General features: G+C 38.7%; 1 protein-coding gene across 2 annotated transcripts in view; it reads right to left on the bottom strand.

Annotated features, from left to right (window-relative positions):
- LOC127424923 (teashirt homolog 1) overlaps positions 1-18399 on the bottom strand; it is a 46606-nt gene extending 28207 nt beyond the window's left edge. Inside the window, exons 1-2 of one of the 2 annotated variants that reach the window (XM_051670478.1) lie at positions 15496-18399; positions 13097-13661 (exon numbers count right to left, since the gene is read on the bottom strand). In XM_051670478.1, coding sequence (XP_051526438.1) covers positions 13097-13136 — 40 coding nt within the window. In that variant the 5' untranslated portion in view covers positions 13137-13661; positions 15496-18399. Of the gene's footprint in view, positions 1-8582; positions 8742-13096; positions 13662-15495 lie in introns of those variants that run through there. The other variant, XM_051670477.1, reaches the window with a different exon arrangement.
- Between the last annotated feature and the right edge of the window lie 245 nt (positions 18400-18644).

The raw sequence follows: 18644 nt of genomic DNA, 5'->3' as shown, positions 1-18644 counted from the left end.
CTGTCAAATGTACTTTCGAGGGCGTGGTAGCACTTTCCTGACCATCTGGGGGTCATGAACTGTGGATGACCCTGGGTTTGATTTGTGATGGGTAGGGCAGCAACTAACGATTATTTTAATAATCGATTAATCTAACGTTTATTAGAACGATTATTCAATGATTAATCATTAGCTCTTAACCGATTATTCAGCTTGTGCCCTGACTTTAATGTATTAAATGTGCTTACTAAAAATACCTCTAAATGACATTCACTAAATGTCACACTGAAACAATTACTTACGTTTAATTCAGTAAAGAAATTCACTGCAAAATATTCTATTGTTATCAAGTGTTTTTCTCTTGTTTACCATTTAAAATAGTCTAAAACTCCTTAAAACAAGATACATTTACTTTAGAAGCAACATATAAGATATTTAGACTTGCTTTAAGAGAATGTATCTTAAATATAAGTGTATTTTGTATAAAAGTGTATTTATTCACTTGGTTATACTTCAAGTGCAGTAAAGACAAAATATACTTCTATTCAAGATCTATTCTCTAAAAGCAAGTTGAAATATGTTATATGCTGCTACTCAGGTGAATGCATCAATTTTTAAAGGATTTTTAGATATTTTAAAATATTAATATTTTAATATTATATTCAACATTCTCAGATAACAATTTTTTCTTCTGCAGTATAGCTGCTAAAGAAAATGTATGTTGTTTTAAAGAAGTTTTAGATATTTATATTGGAAAACAAGCCAAAACAAAAACAAATCAAAAACGTATTTTGTTGCAGTGTATATTGGTGCGAAGACTACCTCTCTCACCTTTCTGTTCACTTCAATCCATCTTTAACTCACAAAAAAACAAACTCTCTCGTATTAATAAAGCTGCGTATTGCCAATTTTCTTCACGATAAGAAATGCATAGTGACATATATTATGATTCAATAAGTCGCAAGCATCACGTTATAATCTAGATGCATTAAGCATGCACGCTCGACGGCGCGAGCGTCCCCGCGACAGAGTGTGCCTCAGCCGGGTGCAGTTTCAACCCCCCCCAGATCAGGACATTCGCGCAACTCATAGAAGAGGCGCTGACTGCACAGAGAAATTCCAGTTTCAGAGTTTGTAGTTATTTACATGATCTGCTTCCATATTATTTGAACATTAATAAAGCTATAATGCATTAAACATAACTGCATTTAAGATATAACGCCGGGGTGTTTCCTTTAAAGATGCTTAAGTTTTGCTTAAGCGGAGCAGCAGCTCCAGCTCCACTTATTCCACAACGAAAGTGCTTCTGTATTTACTTTTGTATTTTTGCATTATAATTCCCTCATACTTTGCGATCTACATCACCTGAAGCTGTTTGGAAGGTTTAGAGTGCATCTGGACTGTGAGCTGTGTAATTCTTCCTCTCCTTAGTCAGGCGCGAGCTGCAGTGCTCCTCTCGCACGTCATCATTAGAGTTTAATGTGATCTCATGTTACGTTAAATGAGATCAAACAACTATTCGACAACGAAAGTTTTTGTAGACAATTTTTTATTGCCGACGTTGTCGATAACGTCGACTAATCATTTCAGTTCTAGTGATGGGTTAAGAGAAGGAGGGAATGAGAGAATGGTGTGGCTAAACGAGAGGAGAGTATCATTAACCTAATGTGTGATGAGTTTTAGACAATGCAAGCCCCTCCCCCCCTCCATCCTCTGTCCCAGAACAGTGTTCTAACACCCTGTCTTAGAGCTACTATTCACATACAACCCCTAAAACATCGCCATTTTGATACAGTGTCCCCCCTCAGTCTTCAAAGTGGTAGGGAACATAAACTCTTTCAAAAATTAATTACAACTTTTTGGTGAAAGAAACCTTGACTAATGTTATAAGTTGCATTTAGGAAGAAAAAGAAAAAAAGGCTAAAAAAGGGTATAAACTTGCCCCTTTAAAAAACATGTGTCTGTCCCTTCCTGACAGATACAACTAGGCCTAATAGGAGCTGCTCCAGTTTTCTCCTTCGATTCCCAGTGCATGCACCTCCTGAAGCAGCTAGGTATCTCCCCCTATGTGCAGTATTGATGGACGACACTTGAAACCAGTATATTTACATGAAAGAAACGACACCTCAGTATTTATGACACGTCCTTGCTGAGGCTCGGCAGCTGCTCTGATGGCTCCAAGTAGGGCTGGATTGCGCTGCCATAACCAATTTAACAGGAGATGGTGTGGTAGTGAAGAACAGCTACACACACACACACAGATACACATATGCACACACAAAAACACGCCAACACACACGTCAACGCTATGTTTCAGCAAAACACTGAAACTGCTTGTCTTCTATTGTCGGTTAATGAAGAATTTACTGGCACATTTCTGATGTTTTTGCTAAATATGATTGACACATTGTAATGTTTCAGTCTAAAACCGGTTTAGGCCTAACTGAGATATTAAACTTGTGAAGAGACATGTCATAACAATCAAGGCTTTCAATCTCATCTGAGATTCAAGGCGTCTATTAGCTCACTGTTGATTTAAAGGGATAGTGCACCCAAAAATGAAAATTCTCATTATTTACTCACCCTCATGTCATTCCAAACCCATTTGAGTTTCTGTCCTCCATGGAAAACAAAATGAGATGTTAAGTACTGTTCATGCTTCTCTTTTACATACAATGAAAGTGAATGGTGACCAGGTGCTGTCAAGCTTCAAAACTGACCAAAAGCACCATAAAAAAGTAGCATAAATGTATTCCATAGAAATAGTGAGTTATAAGTGTTTTAAAAACAAACAATAGCTTTATGTGAGAAAAAAGAAAATCTTCACCACAGCTCACTTTTATGGTACTTTTTGAAGCTTAACAGCCCCATGTCACCATTCACTTTCATTGTATGGAAAAGAGGATCATGAACAATGTGCTAAAACGCTCCTTTCGTGTTCAAAGAGAGAAAATCCTAAAGATTTGGAATGGCATGAGAGTGAGTAAATTATCATTTTTGCGTGTACTATACCTTTAATTCTTCCCCGTGAACATTTACTTGATAGGGGTTGTCTTGCTTTTATAGTGTCCAAATGTGTTGATGGAAGAGTAAATATTTGCATTTCTCTTTTTGTCACCTGACTTATCTTTACTGAACAGCTGCTCATCAGCTCTGAAAGTCATAGTTCCCAAGCTCATAGACTTTTGAGTAGAACAAGTCAATGATCAATGAAGTGTCCCTCGGTTAAAGTTCCACCAACCGTATGGCTTTCAGTCAGCTGGACAAGGTTAATAGCTGATCCTCATATGTGTCGAGCCATTGGTGTGTGTGTATGTATATGTGTGTGCACAGGTTGAAGTCTAACAGCATGTTAGCATGTTTTTTTTTGTAAGAAAGCAGTGGCCAGTCGTGAAGAGGGCACAAAAACAGGAAAGGGAGGGGAAGTGGGGGAGATTTGAAGGGGACACCCCCACTGGTTTCTAAGACACGAGATTCAGTGCAGGCTTAGTGGTATGATTGACACTGTCTGGGCAAGAGTCTGTCTCCAAACAAGCTTAGAACATGTGGCATTTGGCATTTGAATATGATTGTGTCCGATTCACTATAAATACCTATAAAGTTGAGTCTGGGAGACAAATCAAGACATGTTAACCCATCTATTAATGGATATGAAAAGGATTCTAATGCAGTACAGGGCTTCTGTATGTGAACAAAATAAAAACCAAATGTTTCAAAATATAGAAATATTATGGCTATTCTCATAGCTACATAAGTTATTTTAAAACAGATATCAACTGCATGGATTAATCAAAGCTTCTAAAATATGAATGTAAGGGATTCATATTTTAGGAGATTGTTCTGAGACAAAAATAAAATATATCAAATATTCACAATTTATTCTATAATCATTCTGTTGATGATATAAATTTAATTTCAATACAAAAAAATGCTAAGATACATTTTTGGAGTCCATTTAAATGAATCGATTCAAAACTCTGATTCAATGATTTGTTTGCACCACACTTTAAAAATGTTATTTAGTTGGACTTGAAAATGTAAAGTAAATGCTTTCCGGTTTTCACAAAGTCATACTAACATACCTAGATAATGCGACTGTAGCTCAGCTTTGTCCAGCTTGTATAAACGTAAAAAAAAAAATATCAAAAAAAAAAAAAAAAAAGTCAGACCAAACTCTTGTTCCGAAAACAGGTGGCATGTGGAGTGTATCTTAACATGTCCTAAACTGACATCCTTCAAATATTCACAGTGCCGGTCCTCCCTATAGGCAAACTAAGCAAGTTGCTTAGGGCCCCCAGTCCGGATCGGGTCCCCTACACTGTCAAAGATGTTATAAAAGGTGTTACGAACATACTGACAGGGGCCCCCACACACATTTTTGCTTAGGGCCCCCAAAAGGCTAGGATCAGCACTGCATATTCGATTACGCATTGTGTATAGGCTACTTGGACAGACAGATGAAGACTACAGCTCAACAACTCAAAAACCCATAGTAGATCGATTATAACTGCACACGTATACATACTGACTCACAAATGTTATTTTTTCTCTGTGTGCACCATTTTTAATATTAAAATGTTTTGGTTAAAATATATGTAGGTAAATATTTCGGTTTATCACCAAGTATTGTAAAACTGGTGCATATTAATGAAAATGAAAATTTTCTTTGCATTCATTTAGTGAAAACCAGTGTGAATGGCTATAGCCTTACACAGCAATGATATACAGTGGGAGAGCAAAAGATAGAGAGAATTAATGAGCAGATGACCTGTCTGTTGTCCATCTAAAAAAGAAACTATACCACTTTGCTGTATACTTCCCCTAGATGCCTTATCAACACAATAAAACGGGACAAAAAAAAAAAAGATGATATTTATTACTTATCAGCTTCCTATCCATTAAATAAAACACTTAACCTAGAAAAAAATATTACAGCCGCTCCTAGGACCTACCAGCCATTGTCTATGTGTGCAGATGGGCTTTTATCAATGAAGATAATAAAAGTAACCCTCTGCAAGAGATGGGGGTGAAACTGAGCTCTTTACCTTGCTTTAGGGGTGATGGACTGCAAATGCGGTCTTAAAGACTGCACGAAAAACGAGCAATGAAAGTGTCAGGGTAAAAACACAAGAAAGTCGAGGCGTTTTGTGCAACCATTCGAAGACAGTTCGTAAAAATGGAGGTGGGTCTTTATGAGAGCGATCCAGAGCAGTGCATTATGGGGCTCAATAAGAATGTCAACACAAGCTGGAGGCTTATCTTTATCCACTCATTGTGTGTCCAGTGGCTTAGTGCTCATAAAGGAGAATCGTAACGCCTCTGATCAAGAGAGGAGAGAGAAAAACCTCTGGTCTTACATCTCCACATCAGGGGAACCCAGGGATTAGGTTCTCTTTTCAGTTCCTTTAGGGACAAGGTCGCACTCGAACAAACACGAATCCCTCTCTTGAACGAAAAGGAAATAATCCACCACTATGCATGGGAAAGAAATGATTTCAGTTGGGAGTTTGTTGTCACCTCACCCTAACGCATATGCATGGTTTGTTTACACAGGTGACAAAATAACCCAGTTCTTATTCAGCTTCCAAATGCACAGTATACAGTTTGATAAGATATCAAACCAAGTGGCATTTAATTTTAAGAAATATAGCACAAACACACTTTTAAGCAAAACATTTAACAAAATAAGTTTGTTTCAAATGATAAAAGAATAGATAATTTAGAATCTATGCCACTGTAAGACAACTTATTAAACCACAAACACTCTAATTTCTTAAATCTGTACTCTGCAGTATTCTACTTTGCTGCGTCACACTTTTTGCAGTATGAAGACATGCACAAAGTTTGTGACGACGGCTTAAAGTTAAGTATTAAATAACCGCAGGCATGAAAATAAGTTGCAGTATGAAGACATGCACAAAGTTTGTGACGACGGCTTAAAGTTAAGTATTAAACAACCACAGGCATGAAAATAAATGTAGCGAAGGTGCAGCGTTCCTTCACACAGACATTACCCAGAAGCCTCCTATCTAGTCAGCCATAACTCTCGGTAAACAGGAGCACCTTCTACACCAAAGCCATTAATTTAGCTGAAACAGACCACGACACCTCACTAATACTCTTGCCTTTTACAAGCCTCTCTCTCATACACATACTCATACCTTATCAGTGTTCATCCAGGGCCTGCCTGAAACGGGGCAGTATTTCAACCCCCTCAGAGGTGTTGTACATGTTTGTGTGTGTGGGTCTGCATGAGAGGACCTAAGAGGGGTCTGTCTCTGTAACGGCCACGAGTGATGAAGGGCCCAACAGGGCCACCAAGACTGTGCACTAAGACTGTTCTAGACCTCGGGGCCCCGGACGAAACACATATCCACCTGGCAACAGGGCAGCATGCTTTGAATGTTCATGTGTGTGGGCAGATCTAATCAAGGACTAATACAGAGCAGAAGTCGTTGGCCCTCATAAATCAATGTGCAAAATAATTGCTAATACACTGGTTATTGATTAGCATTGGGGCGACTCATTTTCGGAGGCTATGGCTAGGAAATAACAAAGTGACAAGGGTAAAGTGTTATTTCTCTGCTGCGCAGACAGCTGGGCTGTGCAGAGGAGTGAGGCAGGCAGTAATTCTTAATTGACACCTGTCAGGATAATGACTGCAGTCCCAGCTGCTGCAGGAGAATTTCTCCCCACTCCTGTTCATCTGTCAGCTCTAATACCTTTCTGAGCACCACTCCTTTCTTCTCTCCCTCTCTTTTTATTTTTTCACTTCCTCCTTTTTCTCACTTTCAGCATCTCTGTCCATCGCCGCTCCTCCACTAATCCCTCATTCTCCCGTTCTCAGTCTCAATTCCAAGGTCCTTCCTCTGCTAAATGAGATTCAAAAGTGATTAGTGTCAGGCACCAATCACTTTCATTGAATAGAAAAAAAGTGACTTTGTTTTGACATCAAAAGAATAATCTGATGATTTCAAGTCTCATGTAAACACTCTTTTCTTGCGTTGACTGATTTTTTATTAAAGGATTAGTTCACCCAAAAATGAAAATTCTCATCATTTACTCACCCTCATGCCATCCCAGATGTGTATGGATTTCTTTCTTCTGCTGAACACAAAGATTTTTAGAAGAATCTTTTAGCTCTGTAAGTCCATACAATGCAAGTGAATGGCACTTTAAAAGCTCCAAAAGCCACAGACAATCGTAATAAAAGTAATCCATACAACTCCAGTGGTTAAATGAATGTCTTCTAAAGCGATACGATCGGTTTGGGTGAGAAACTCCCATTCACTATTATTGTTTTCTTCCGTTCACTCTTCAAAGTGCGTCCATGAGGAGACTCAGTTCATGCCACCTCTCGTGTGACGTAAGCGTGTTGGCATGTTCACATGAGAACTGAGGTGATACAACCAGAAATGCAGCTCGATTTGTTCACAAGAGAATGCCGTTCACAGGATTCATTGTTTTTGCTTTCATTTGAACATGCCGGCATGAACCGAGTCGCCTTGTGGGCGCACTTTGGAAAGCAACCAGAAATAAACGATATTTTTTGGAGCTTTAAAGTGCTGATGACCATTCACTTGCAGTGTATGAACATACAGAGCTGAGATATTTTTCTAAAAATCTTTGTTTGTGTTCATCAGAAGAAAGTCATACACATCTAGGATGGCATGATGGTGGGTAAATGATGAGAGAATTTGTATTTTTGGGTGAACTATCCCTTTAAGCTGATTTGTGGTAGTTATCAGCATGTTAGTGTGCATGTAAACACACTCATTTGCTCAACCAATGTCACGAGTTTAGCCTGGGGCCTTCTGTTTGTCAGACCAATGAAAGATGGGAGAAGTGTTCAGGAAACCTGTTTGAAAACAGTCAAATGGCTCAAGTGGTATAGAAATGATACACTTCACCTTTAAAACAGATTACAAGTTTTAAGAAAATAAGGCGAAAAAAAAATCTACTTGTTTCTTCTTTCATCTGTTTTTGCAGGTCTTTTGTGTACAGACAGGCAGGATATTTTGAGTCACGAGAGTACAGTGATTTGAGGGGAGGTGGAACAGCAAGTCCCAGGATGTGACTTCCCTGAGTTTGAGGGGGCTACATGGGTGTTTACTTAACATAATCAAAGAGCTTCCTTTCGTTTCATGATCATATGTCAAAATTAATGTTGTTAAATATGTACGTATGTCCGCAGAGCCAGGCTGACTTGATCCTTAATACACCCAGCCTTCTTTGCCAAAATGATATCAATTGTTGGAAAATCATATTCAGAAGGTTATCTACAGGGTTCCCACACATTTTGACCAATGAATTTCCATAATTGTTTCAGTCGTTTGTGATTACTAAAAGATTTTACAGATTGCACTAATGAAGAGGAATTTCTAGCAAACTAGATGTTTTTGAGCATAAATAGAACAAAAATCTATTTTCATTATTACTATGGTTAAACTACAAATATCATGGTTAAAATATGCTTTTACTTATTTTACGTAACGGATGGATAAAGCTATCGCAAGGGAACCCAAAAACTTTAAGGAATGCAAAACTTCTGGTGAAAGAATATAAAACTATTACAAAACTATTTCTCATATAAATTTCCTTACCTTTCCATGAATTTATTTCCATGACTTTTCCATGGCTGGAAATCACCATTTTAAAATTCGAGTTTGTTTAATGTAGGAACCCTCTTTCTATGAAAGCGGCAATCTAATCAGCACACTAAATGTCACAAACTCTCGCAAGAACATCATCCTGTTCAAGATGCTACATGCTCCTCAGATCCTACAACACAAACATCAAAGCTCAAACTCCTGCTGGCCCATTATAAACATCGGCGCAGATCTGTTGGCCATGGTTATTGTGTTTTAACCGACGCGGATGTATACAGCACACCATGAGGAAAACACCATACTGGGATGAGAAAACTCCGGCCAGCCTCTAAAAACACCCCATCCTTCCTTGAGTCAGGAAAAAAAGCAAGGGAAAGCAGCAACAGATGAGTGCGGGGCAGGACAGAGAGGAGGCAGACGTGGGCTCCCCTGGGTACATGTTGACCTCTGTGTACTCCTCAAGCTTGGAGACTCCCATTGCTGGGTCATGACTCGAGCTTTTCTCTCTTTTGTCTTTCTTCTCCCCCTCCCTCACATTTTTCTGACTCACTGTGGACTAAATTAGCTGAGAAATGAAACACTGGGGATCAAAACAGACAGAACGAGAGAGAGAGAGAAAAAGAGTAAGAAAAAACACAGCTGGCCCTTTTGATAGTTTTGAGTCCCCATAATGCTACAGTACCTCTAATCCAAACCTCCTTTGGTGACACACTAGCTTTTTGTGGTCCCGTGTGTTCTCGTTTTTCAAACGAGGCATTGAACAACTATCAGCGGACACGCTAGCTTTCTCACACACCACATTTATGTATACACTTACACACATAATGAACAAGTCTGGAAGTATTCTTAATTTTAGACTCTGCAAAACTTGTAGAAACAAGATAACTCCCAAATGTGAATAAGCTCATTAAACAGAGCTGTGTTTACCGCAGACGGCTCCGGGCTGTGTCCCGTCACACACTTGGCTCGTGCGAAGTCACAACATATTTTCATTTTGATCCACTCTTCCCATAAAACCAGTCATCGATCTTCATTACTCAAACTCAACCTCCACGTTCTCGGACAAGGGGAATGGCATGCTTGGGATTCAGAATAACTTGATACTCTTTGATTTCCTATAGGCCACTGGCTTAATCCCCACATGCAAATTAAAGTACTAGTTGTAAGTGGTGGGTCCCAACATGAATATTGACTAAATGGGTCAATGTCACCTGTTAATGACATGAAAGTGTATGAGTCTACCCTCCAGTGAAGGGAACACAAGGTGAGCCCTGATGACATTCTGCATATTTCTGTTAACATCTTTCAGAAATAGTGCAATGTTTCAAAAACTTTGCCATCATAAAAACAGGTGTTAAAGGAAACAGACAGACATAAAATATGACATCTAACTGTATCCAGTGGTCTTATTTCCATTATTTGTACTGAACATACAAAACAAATGGTGTCTGTCAATTCCTATCTCTATGAATACAAATACATCCAAGTTGAGAAATGATTATTCTGAATATTTTACATTTCTCACCAGGTATGACGATGAATACATAATAAGAGTATAGCTTAGAGGCACCGCGCTTGTTTAATAAACTAGAACAAAACCTGAACATTTTTAGCAGTACAATAAGTGAATAAAAGCTATTAACCTCCTACTCATGTTACAAAAACACACAATCTCAAATTAACTATAACAGCACTGCACATAAAAAAATCATATACTAAAGCAAAAAGAGATTTCACCCAAGCATGATTCTCAGCACCAATCAAATTCTGACAGTATTTTCAGATTTCACAAGCGTGCTAGGGTGATTATTGTCAGCAGGAGCGCGGTGAGGCTGTACACTCAAGAGCTTGAATACTAGTGTGACCAGTGACATAGAACAGTGGTATTTCCATCAACACAGAGACTGTATGATGTGTGTTTGCCAAGTGCCAGGCCTGATTGGCTAACGCAGGGGCGTTCTGATTGGCTGCTTCAAAAGCTTTCTGGACCCAGTGGTGCGGTTAAGAGCCTGGATTACTGAGGTCATTAGGCAGCATTGCCACGGTGACATGATTAGTCAGGTAGCAAAGTCCATTTGTCACCTGCACCAGAATATTGAGTTAATTCAGCACTACAGGCTAAAGGGACTGTATAATATCAACTTGATTACATCAAGGCAGCTGCAGACCTGACACTTCGCTGAATTTGTCAGCTTTAATCGTTAGAGCCTGTCACAAATCCATCAGGAGCTCAGATAATTAGGGTTCCTCCCTAATGAAGCCAGCAGAGGAACCTTTACCTTCATGTCTGATAATTAAGAAGCCTCTGGTGCTGAGGACAGAGAGTGTTTTAATGACTCCCCTTGCTGGTTCGTCCCTAAACACTTTTTATTTTTCTTCTTTCTAATGTGATTGTGAGTGTGTGTGTTTTCCAAATTTGGATCTATTCTCAAATATGAATCTAGAAAAACACAATTTAATTGCCATGCTTAAATATAGAAATTGTTTTAATTTAAAAAAGAAATAATATCGTAACCAGCTCACGGCAGCTTGCTCGTTTAGGCCTCAGCTTACCCAAGGACAGAGGTGCGTGGAATGGACTCAAACTAAGCGCGTCTCTATCTGTGTGGGAGGTTGTGAAAACACAAAACCAAATGAAACCTGGAGCAGCAGAGAGATACCGCATTCATCACTTGAGTCCTCCCCTGGCTCCTCTCTTCAAGAGCTCAAACTCACAGACACAGTCAGTGCTCTACGTGGGAGGCCCGTGTCTGTTTCAGAGAAAAGCCAGCAAATAAATACAAATGACTGCAGCAGCCTAACACAGAGAGGGCCACTCCGATCCCACTGCACCAAAACGGCCTGAACCGAGGGGCAAAGCTCACAGCCGATAAACGTAAATCACTCAGGAGCAAACATTGGCAATGATAGCAACCAAATTGAGGCAAATTCATCCGTTAAAAGAGGTGGAGCATAACGGAAGGAGCATAGTTTTGATGGAGATGGGAAAGTGTCAGGCGGTAGGAATAACGGAAACAATGTGCCTGACAATGACCATTAAAGCAAATGATGAACATGCCTTTCAGAATAGAGAAAATTAAATCAATATTCAGCTGAGGTGAAGGGGGCTGATGGCTTGTATTGTGGAGGAGCTGCCAGGTCAGATTACCAGGTGCCATCTCACCTCTGTAAGCTTTCGAACTCCCCGTGTCAGTCCCTTTATGGCAGCCCAAACAGCCAGGAAGCTTCAATGAAAGACCAAGACCAAATAATCCCTCCAAAATACAGTTCCCCTTCATTTTGCAGAGAGGTAAATGTGAATATGAATTAATAATAAATGTTGGCATACAAAAACAACGGAAATATTATCTATGAATTGCACTAGTTAGGTGTTAAACTAGAAGAATCGACCTTGGTTACAGCAATGTGTCTGGTATGTCTGTTTTTCCCCTCATGTTTCAAATATCTGGGCCTAATTCTCAAGATTGGTATTTTGTCAAACTCTGCTGATGCTTGAACTTGAAAGAGAGCCTTCATTTGGGAGAGAATGGACCTGTTAGTTACAGAGATTAAAAGAAAAACGAAGGAACAAAGAAAAAAAGAAAAAAGAAAACCTAAAGGAAAAAGTGGAACTCCCTTTGTACAATACAACACAATGGTTAAATATATAACGCCCGTTTTTTAATCAGTCCACAAAAAACGCAAACAGCGTTGATCACGAATCAGAGGTTTAGTCTTTTCATCTTGATAGAAGATTAATTAAAGATTTCAGCCCACTTTTATCCGTCAAAGAGCACAGGTACCTTTCACATGGATAAATTGAACCGAGAGGAAAACAGATCTTAGTACAGAGGCCTTGCTCAGTGACATCTGTAAGGGAAAAGATGTTCTTATCCGCTACATTTTGTGCTCTCGACATGCCCCAGCAATCACTTATTCCCATGTTTCTGTCTCTCTCTCCCTCTCTCTTTGAATGACGAAAAAAAGTACTGTATAACCCTGCCGAAAAGTTCTCTCTTTTTTTCCCGCACGACGGGGGCAAAAGTTGTCCTTCGAGTGGCTGTGGCCGTACGGCGCATGCGTGTTTCCATGGTGAATGATTTACTGATGTTTATTAGGAATGAATAGATCAAAGGCGGCCACATGACAGGCGATCAATCAAGCATCAGATCAAGGATGGCAATCCGCATCTAAATAGAAGAACTGGAGCACTTTGAACCTCAATGTTCACTCAAAAATACAGGCCACGGTGGAATGCGAAGTTTTAATTCGGCACAACTTCAAAAGTTTTTCTGGCATTATTTTGAAAACTAAACTGAGTGCATTCTAAGAAACTTTTGATCCTCTTTTAAGTATATATATATATATATATATATATATATATATATATATATATATATATATATATAAAACTTGCCTAATTTGGAGTATTTATAGCATTTAATTAAGTGTATAAGTTTAGGAGTATTCAAAATGCATCTATTCACTATTATTCATACATTAGAATGATCCATGCATGCACGGCTTACCTGAAGATCGCCTCGGCGCTTGCTGCTTTCTCCGCGGCATGCTGTTGTCCCACTCCCTCCACTTGACTTCTCATACAGAATCAAAATGCCAGTGACGGAAGATAAGAATAAATTTAAAAATATATAACTGTATTACAAAGCATGTAATACAGCGTTCCTCTTTTCTTCAAAAGCAATCAGAGTCTGTTTTTATTTATTCCACCTCTTTAAAAAAGTCACGATGCAAAGTCTAAGAGGGGTCAATAGGTCTTGAGAGGATGTCGATTTTTACAGACCAAAAATGTCTAGTAAGTCATTGCATGACTGCCAAGAGCTAAGATATATCTCCCCGTCCAGTCTAACGGTGCAAAAAATGCAGCAAAAAAAATATAACAAAACAAAACAACAAAAACACGCTTCCTTAGGTTGCCCGTACTGCCATCCGGATTATGGCAACACTTTGTAGCAGATGTTCATCAACAAACAAACAAACAAACAGTATAAAAACGGAAGAAACTTCCACAGTTATGGAGAGCCCATCCAACTGTAACTTTCCGTCCTCTCGCTCCCCTGTTCGCTGAAAACCCTAAAGAACCGGACGAAACGAAGTTAGAGAGAGAGAGGCAGACAGGAGATAGTTAATGTCAGTCACAAACAGCTAAAACGGGGCTCGCGCTCAGTGTGCATTTTCCGCGGACTAAATTCCCAACGCGCGCGACAGCGGAGTGTCTCTGTGCTCGCGCTCCTCCCGATATTCATCAACACTGTCCGTCCATGCTCAGGGAAACATGTGGACAGTTGATTTGGGCACGCGTGACGCGTTTACTACAAAGCGATATATAAACAAAAAGCACTCTCTCGCGAAAATAAACGTGAGCGAATTACTCTTTAGAAAATACTAATACTCCAGGGAGCTAAAACGAGGGTCTTGGTGTCGCGGGTCTTCGCTGAAATGTGTATCGCGCGTTCAGGACGCGTGAGCGGTTCAGACAGTCTCAACTGATAGACAGACACATCGAGTTGCCTTTCCTGCCTCTCTCCCTTTACTCCACCCCTCCGGAGCGTCACTCTGACAGTGAAAACCCACCTGTCAATCTTTTTAATTGTTCTGTTTTTTGTTTGGTTTTTCCTCCCCGCAAAACAGGATCGTTTGATAGACAAGGAACTGCCTTTTTGGAGAAGACATCACTTGTTTCTCTGTTGTCCATTCAAAACAAATATAGGCTAATCAAAACGGTTTTATATGAAGAAAAAATGACTTTCAAAATGAAACCACTATTACATTATAGTTTAGCCACTTATGAACTATTATGACTTTATCAGCGTCGTATTATAAAAATAATAAAACAAGTTGCCCACTCTTGGGGACGTCACGCACACAAGAAACATTCAAACGCATAAAGGGGGGACGTCCGCTTTAAATTATTTAGGCTAGGAAAAACTTACATTCCTTATAGCTTCATTTTATTTTATCCAGCATTTTCAATACAAAAATCATTTCACTGTCATTTCTTTCTTCTAGTTTGTTTGCTTGCTTGCTTGCTTTAAACACGTAAGACGAAGAGAACGAGAAATACATCTGAGCTATTCCAGATGAGCATGTACTATGAGGAGGAAATTATCTGCAACCTTTTTTCCACCGCCGAAAAAAAAGACAGTTGGAAGTTACAGATTGATTCGTTCCACCTTACTAGGAAGTGAACACTTTGCACGGGAAGGGGAGGGACTCCTGGAACAAGTTGAGCAGACCGTAACAAGCCTCTCTACAACGCGTACACATTACTTATTAATCAATTTCAAAACATCCACAAATTAAATAACGAGTACACGGTGTTAGACATTTTAGATCCTATTAGGTAACGAACCGTAATAAATCCAACGCACATCTGCTCTTCGGCACTTTGTTGACACCGGTTTACCTGGCAAACCGCAAATCACACTTAAATCTCAACTTTGTTTTTTGTCCTTATACCAGCGTTGACGCAATGTCCACTCTTTCTGTAAGTTGGCGAGTGGGTGGATGTGCTTTTTTTTAAGCGCACGGAATGGGAACACAAAAAACGTGATTTTTTTTTTTTTTTTTTTTTGGGGTGGCCTTGACTCGCTCTGGTCGACTGAGAACAGCGCGCGATGTTCCTCGTTTCTGGATTTTAGGCTCGTCGCGCGCGTCCTGCTCCAGCACGCGAACACGGGGATGCTGCTGTGATTTGAGCTGACAATTTTGCCTCTGGACCGACGTGAGAGGTTCTTGCCTATTGCATATGGCATCCCGGTGAGTCTACACATTTGTTAGTACATCGAGACACACTGAACGCGTAAATGTACGAATAAGTCAGGCTAGATTATTACACAACACCACCAAAACGTTGATATTTCTGCACAAATGGGAATCGGACGCTATGTTGAAATGGGTTTCTTACCTTTGAATGCGCTGCGCATCCTTGAGCTATTGCCAGTTGCTATCTAACTGATCATTTATGCTGTACGCCTGTCGGTAGGGGCTAATAATGTGGAAATATGTCCAAGTTCCGCCCCAACATCTGTCCATCTATCCATCCTCGCGACTACCTCGATCAGCCTGTCGCTGTTGATGGCTCTTACGTCACCAATCTCCCATCAGAAACTAATCGGGCTCAAACAAACCGAGATTTCTCCCGCTACCGGGCAGGAATATTCCTGGGTTGAAAATGCTGCGATTTTCCGTGACTAGTGTGTGCAGAAACGTATCTCCCTCTGTTTGAGTGCAAGACAACGATAGCTACTATGATAATTAGCTTGTAATGATAAAATAAACCTTCTTTAGAGAGATGCCGCACTATCGGAATTAAAGTTTATTTACAGTTGCCTATGAGGTAAAAAAAAAAAAAAAAAAAATAGATTTTTTTGTTTTACAGTCCACATCTTTGCAACCTTTATACATTTTTAATTTATTGTAATATTATTTTCACATTATGATTATTATTACTAGCAAATGGCATGCAAATCACATTTGATGAACAAATGTATGTAGTTAGAATCGAGAATCGTTTGTTTTCTTTAACAGTTTCTGACTGAGAGTGCTGATGCATCCGTTAAAACATTGCAACAGTAGTTCAAACTATATTACAGTCCCACTTAAAATCTGTTGCATTTCACAGAAATAAATGTTTGGTGTGTGTGTGTGTTGGCATGTTTTACTGTATGTACGTGTGTCAGAATATGAGGGTGTATTATGCCTCTGAGTTTATAGTGATTATACGACTTTAAAACAAATGATCTGATTAGATTTAGTTTGTTTCCTCACAGAAATATTGTTTGCTATTTAGCTTCGTGATGTTCCCTTTAAGGTGTCTATATGCACTGTAAAAATGTGACACATTACAGCGTCTGTGCTACACATACTGTATTTTAATGTAAATAATTACATGCAGCTACAATAATGAGTATGTACAATAATTTCCACAAAATAATGTGTATACATTAAATTGATTATTGGTTGTTGATTAGTAATCTCTGTTTAACGCTGTTTAATCACTGTTATGTAAAATGTAACCAAAAAAAGAATGCATCTTAAAACATATCTATATTGTTCATCTGTTTTTCCAAACCTAGATCAGAGCGTGCCTTGGCATGGTGAATTATCAGCTGTGCTCATTGTATGCTGACATGGACTGTGTAGTGTGTAGAAATTATTTAAGAAAGATTGTTATACATTTAGTTACAGCATTTTCTATGTCTATGTTATCTAATAAAGGGAAAGTGTGTGTGTGTGTGTGTGTATATGTATGTGTAATATATATAAAATATTTTTTTTTATGCATTTTGTATAGTTATTCTATTAATGTGTGTCTGTACACATTAGTAACAGTTGACAGGTCAGCATATGGGCATGTGTGTACATTTATGTGTGTGTTTAAGGATGGTTATCAATATATAATTTAATCTTATTCTGCATCGGGCATCTTGTTCTTTTAAGGCCATACAATACTGCCATGCAAACATCCAAGTTGCAATGCCAACGAAAGGTTAGTGTGAAGTCTTAACCATGCCATTTTTCAGCCTTCAGCCCTGGTTAAAGCTACAATAAGAGAAACATTCATGTTTGTCTTCCCTGCAGATAAGTTTCTGATTCTGTCTTATTAACTTAATGACTGGAAATGATTGGAAAACGTGAGCGTTATAAGCATCAGTGAGTAACGCAAGAGCTCCTTCCACATAGGACAAGTAAAAAAATAATAGTGTTACTGAATATACATCCTCACCCACTATGTGCATGGAAAATAAATGTAACTATATATTTAGATTTAATTTATCAACTTAATGTATTTCAAGAGAGCAGCAGCAGACTGAGAGATAGTAGATTTTATGTCTTTTTTATGGTGTTACAAGGTTTTAAACTGATTCTCTATATCTGTTTTGATGTGTTGGTAGTTTGTATTGACCGAGTGGAACCGATTTGGTTCATCTCTCTTATCTTATGAAAAATAACCTCAGATTTGTATGCTTTTCAGTCAGATCAGCAATTTACTGTAGACATTAGGATGGCCCTATTTGCATTAAAATACCATGGCATGTTGAAATGAATATTATTTGTTGTAGAATTTTTATTTTATTTTTTGTGTCAATATTAAGCTGTCTGCTTAAGGGATTGCATATGTATCTTACAAGACTGGAACTGAAAAACAGAGGGTGATTTGAGGTGATAGCCTTTGAAGTAGTTTTTTTTTTATGTGTAGCATGTCACATCGCATCAACAAATTATGATCTAAATTGCTTGCACGCCACACGAGGCGGGATGCCGTCAAATGTGTTCTCGGACATGTATGGCGAAATCTGAAGTCATATAAACAATAAAATAGCATGCTGTCATTACTGTATTTGAAAGTGGAGTAACTGTAGACTGTCACAATGACAATGTTTTCTTAGACCAAAAAAATCTATATTTTCACAAGCAACGTGACATGATCATACAGTTGTCATGTGTGTTGGAAATACATGCTTACTAATTGTGGACTGTGGGTTTGGATGTACATGTTTTGTATTGTAAACATTAAAAACGACCAATCATACCATTCTCGTAAAAATTCAGTGTACTGACCCCACTTATGTGAAATGCATATGTGTATATCATCTTTTTAATAATCATGTTACTGTTACAAAATCAGCATGCACGATAAATGGCATTTACAAGATGCTGCAGCTTTTTTTAAACAAAATGTCTCTCCTGTGGGCTCGCAGATAAAGGTTTGCTCTTTAAATCATGTGGAAAAAGTACTCTAACCTTGTATGTTACTCAGATTTATTGATTATGTTTCCAAAATGTTTTTCTGTCTTGTAGGTGAGGATGCCAAAAGGACCATATTGCAACAAAACAGGTCAGAGGTCAGCAATACTCCTTTGTTTCAAATAATTATTTTTTTTCTCTAACTTGTAAAATATTTAAAACATTTTTGTACAGCTTTGTCTTTACAGTTCTCACAATGAGTTCTGCACATGAAACCATCAGATGTTGCCACTGATAATCACTTGGGTATTAATGTCAGTACTGCTTAAATTTTAATTGTACACTTAAGCACGGCCACCCGGTTAG

Source organism: Myxocyprinus asiaticus, chromosome 34, assembly GCF_019703515.2.
Source record: "Myxocyprinus asiaticus isolate MX2 ecotype Aquarium Trade chromosome 34, UBuf_Myxa_2, whole genome shotgun sequence".
In the NCBI taxonomy this organism is placed as follows: domain Eukaryota; kingdom Metazoa; phylum Chordata; class Actinopteri; order Cypriniformes; family Catostomidae; genus Myxocyprinus; species Myxocyprinus asiaticus.
Note: the sequence above shows the minus strand (reverse complement) of the source record. Positions and strands in the feature narration are given on the sequence as shown.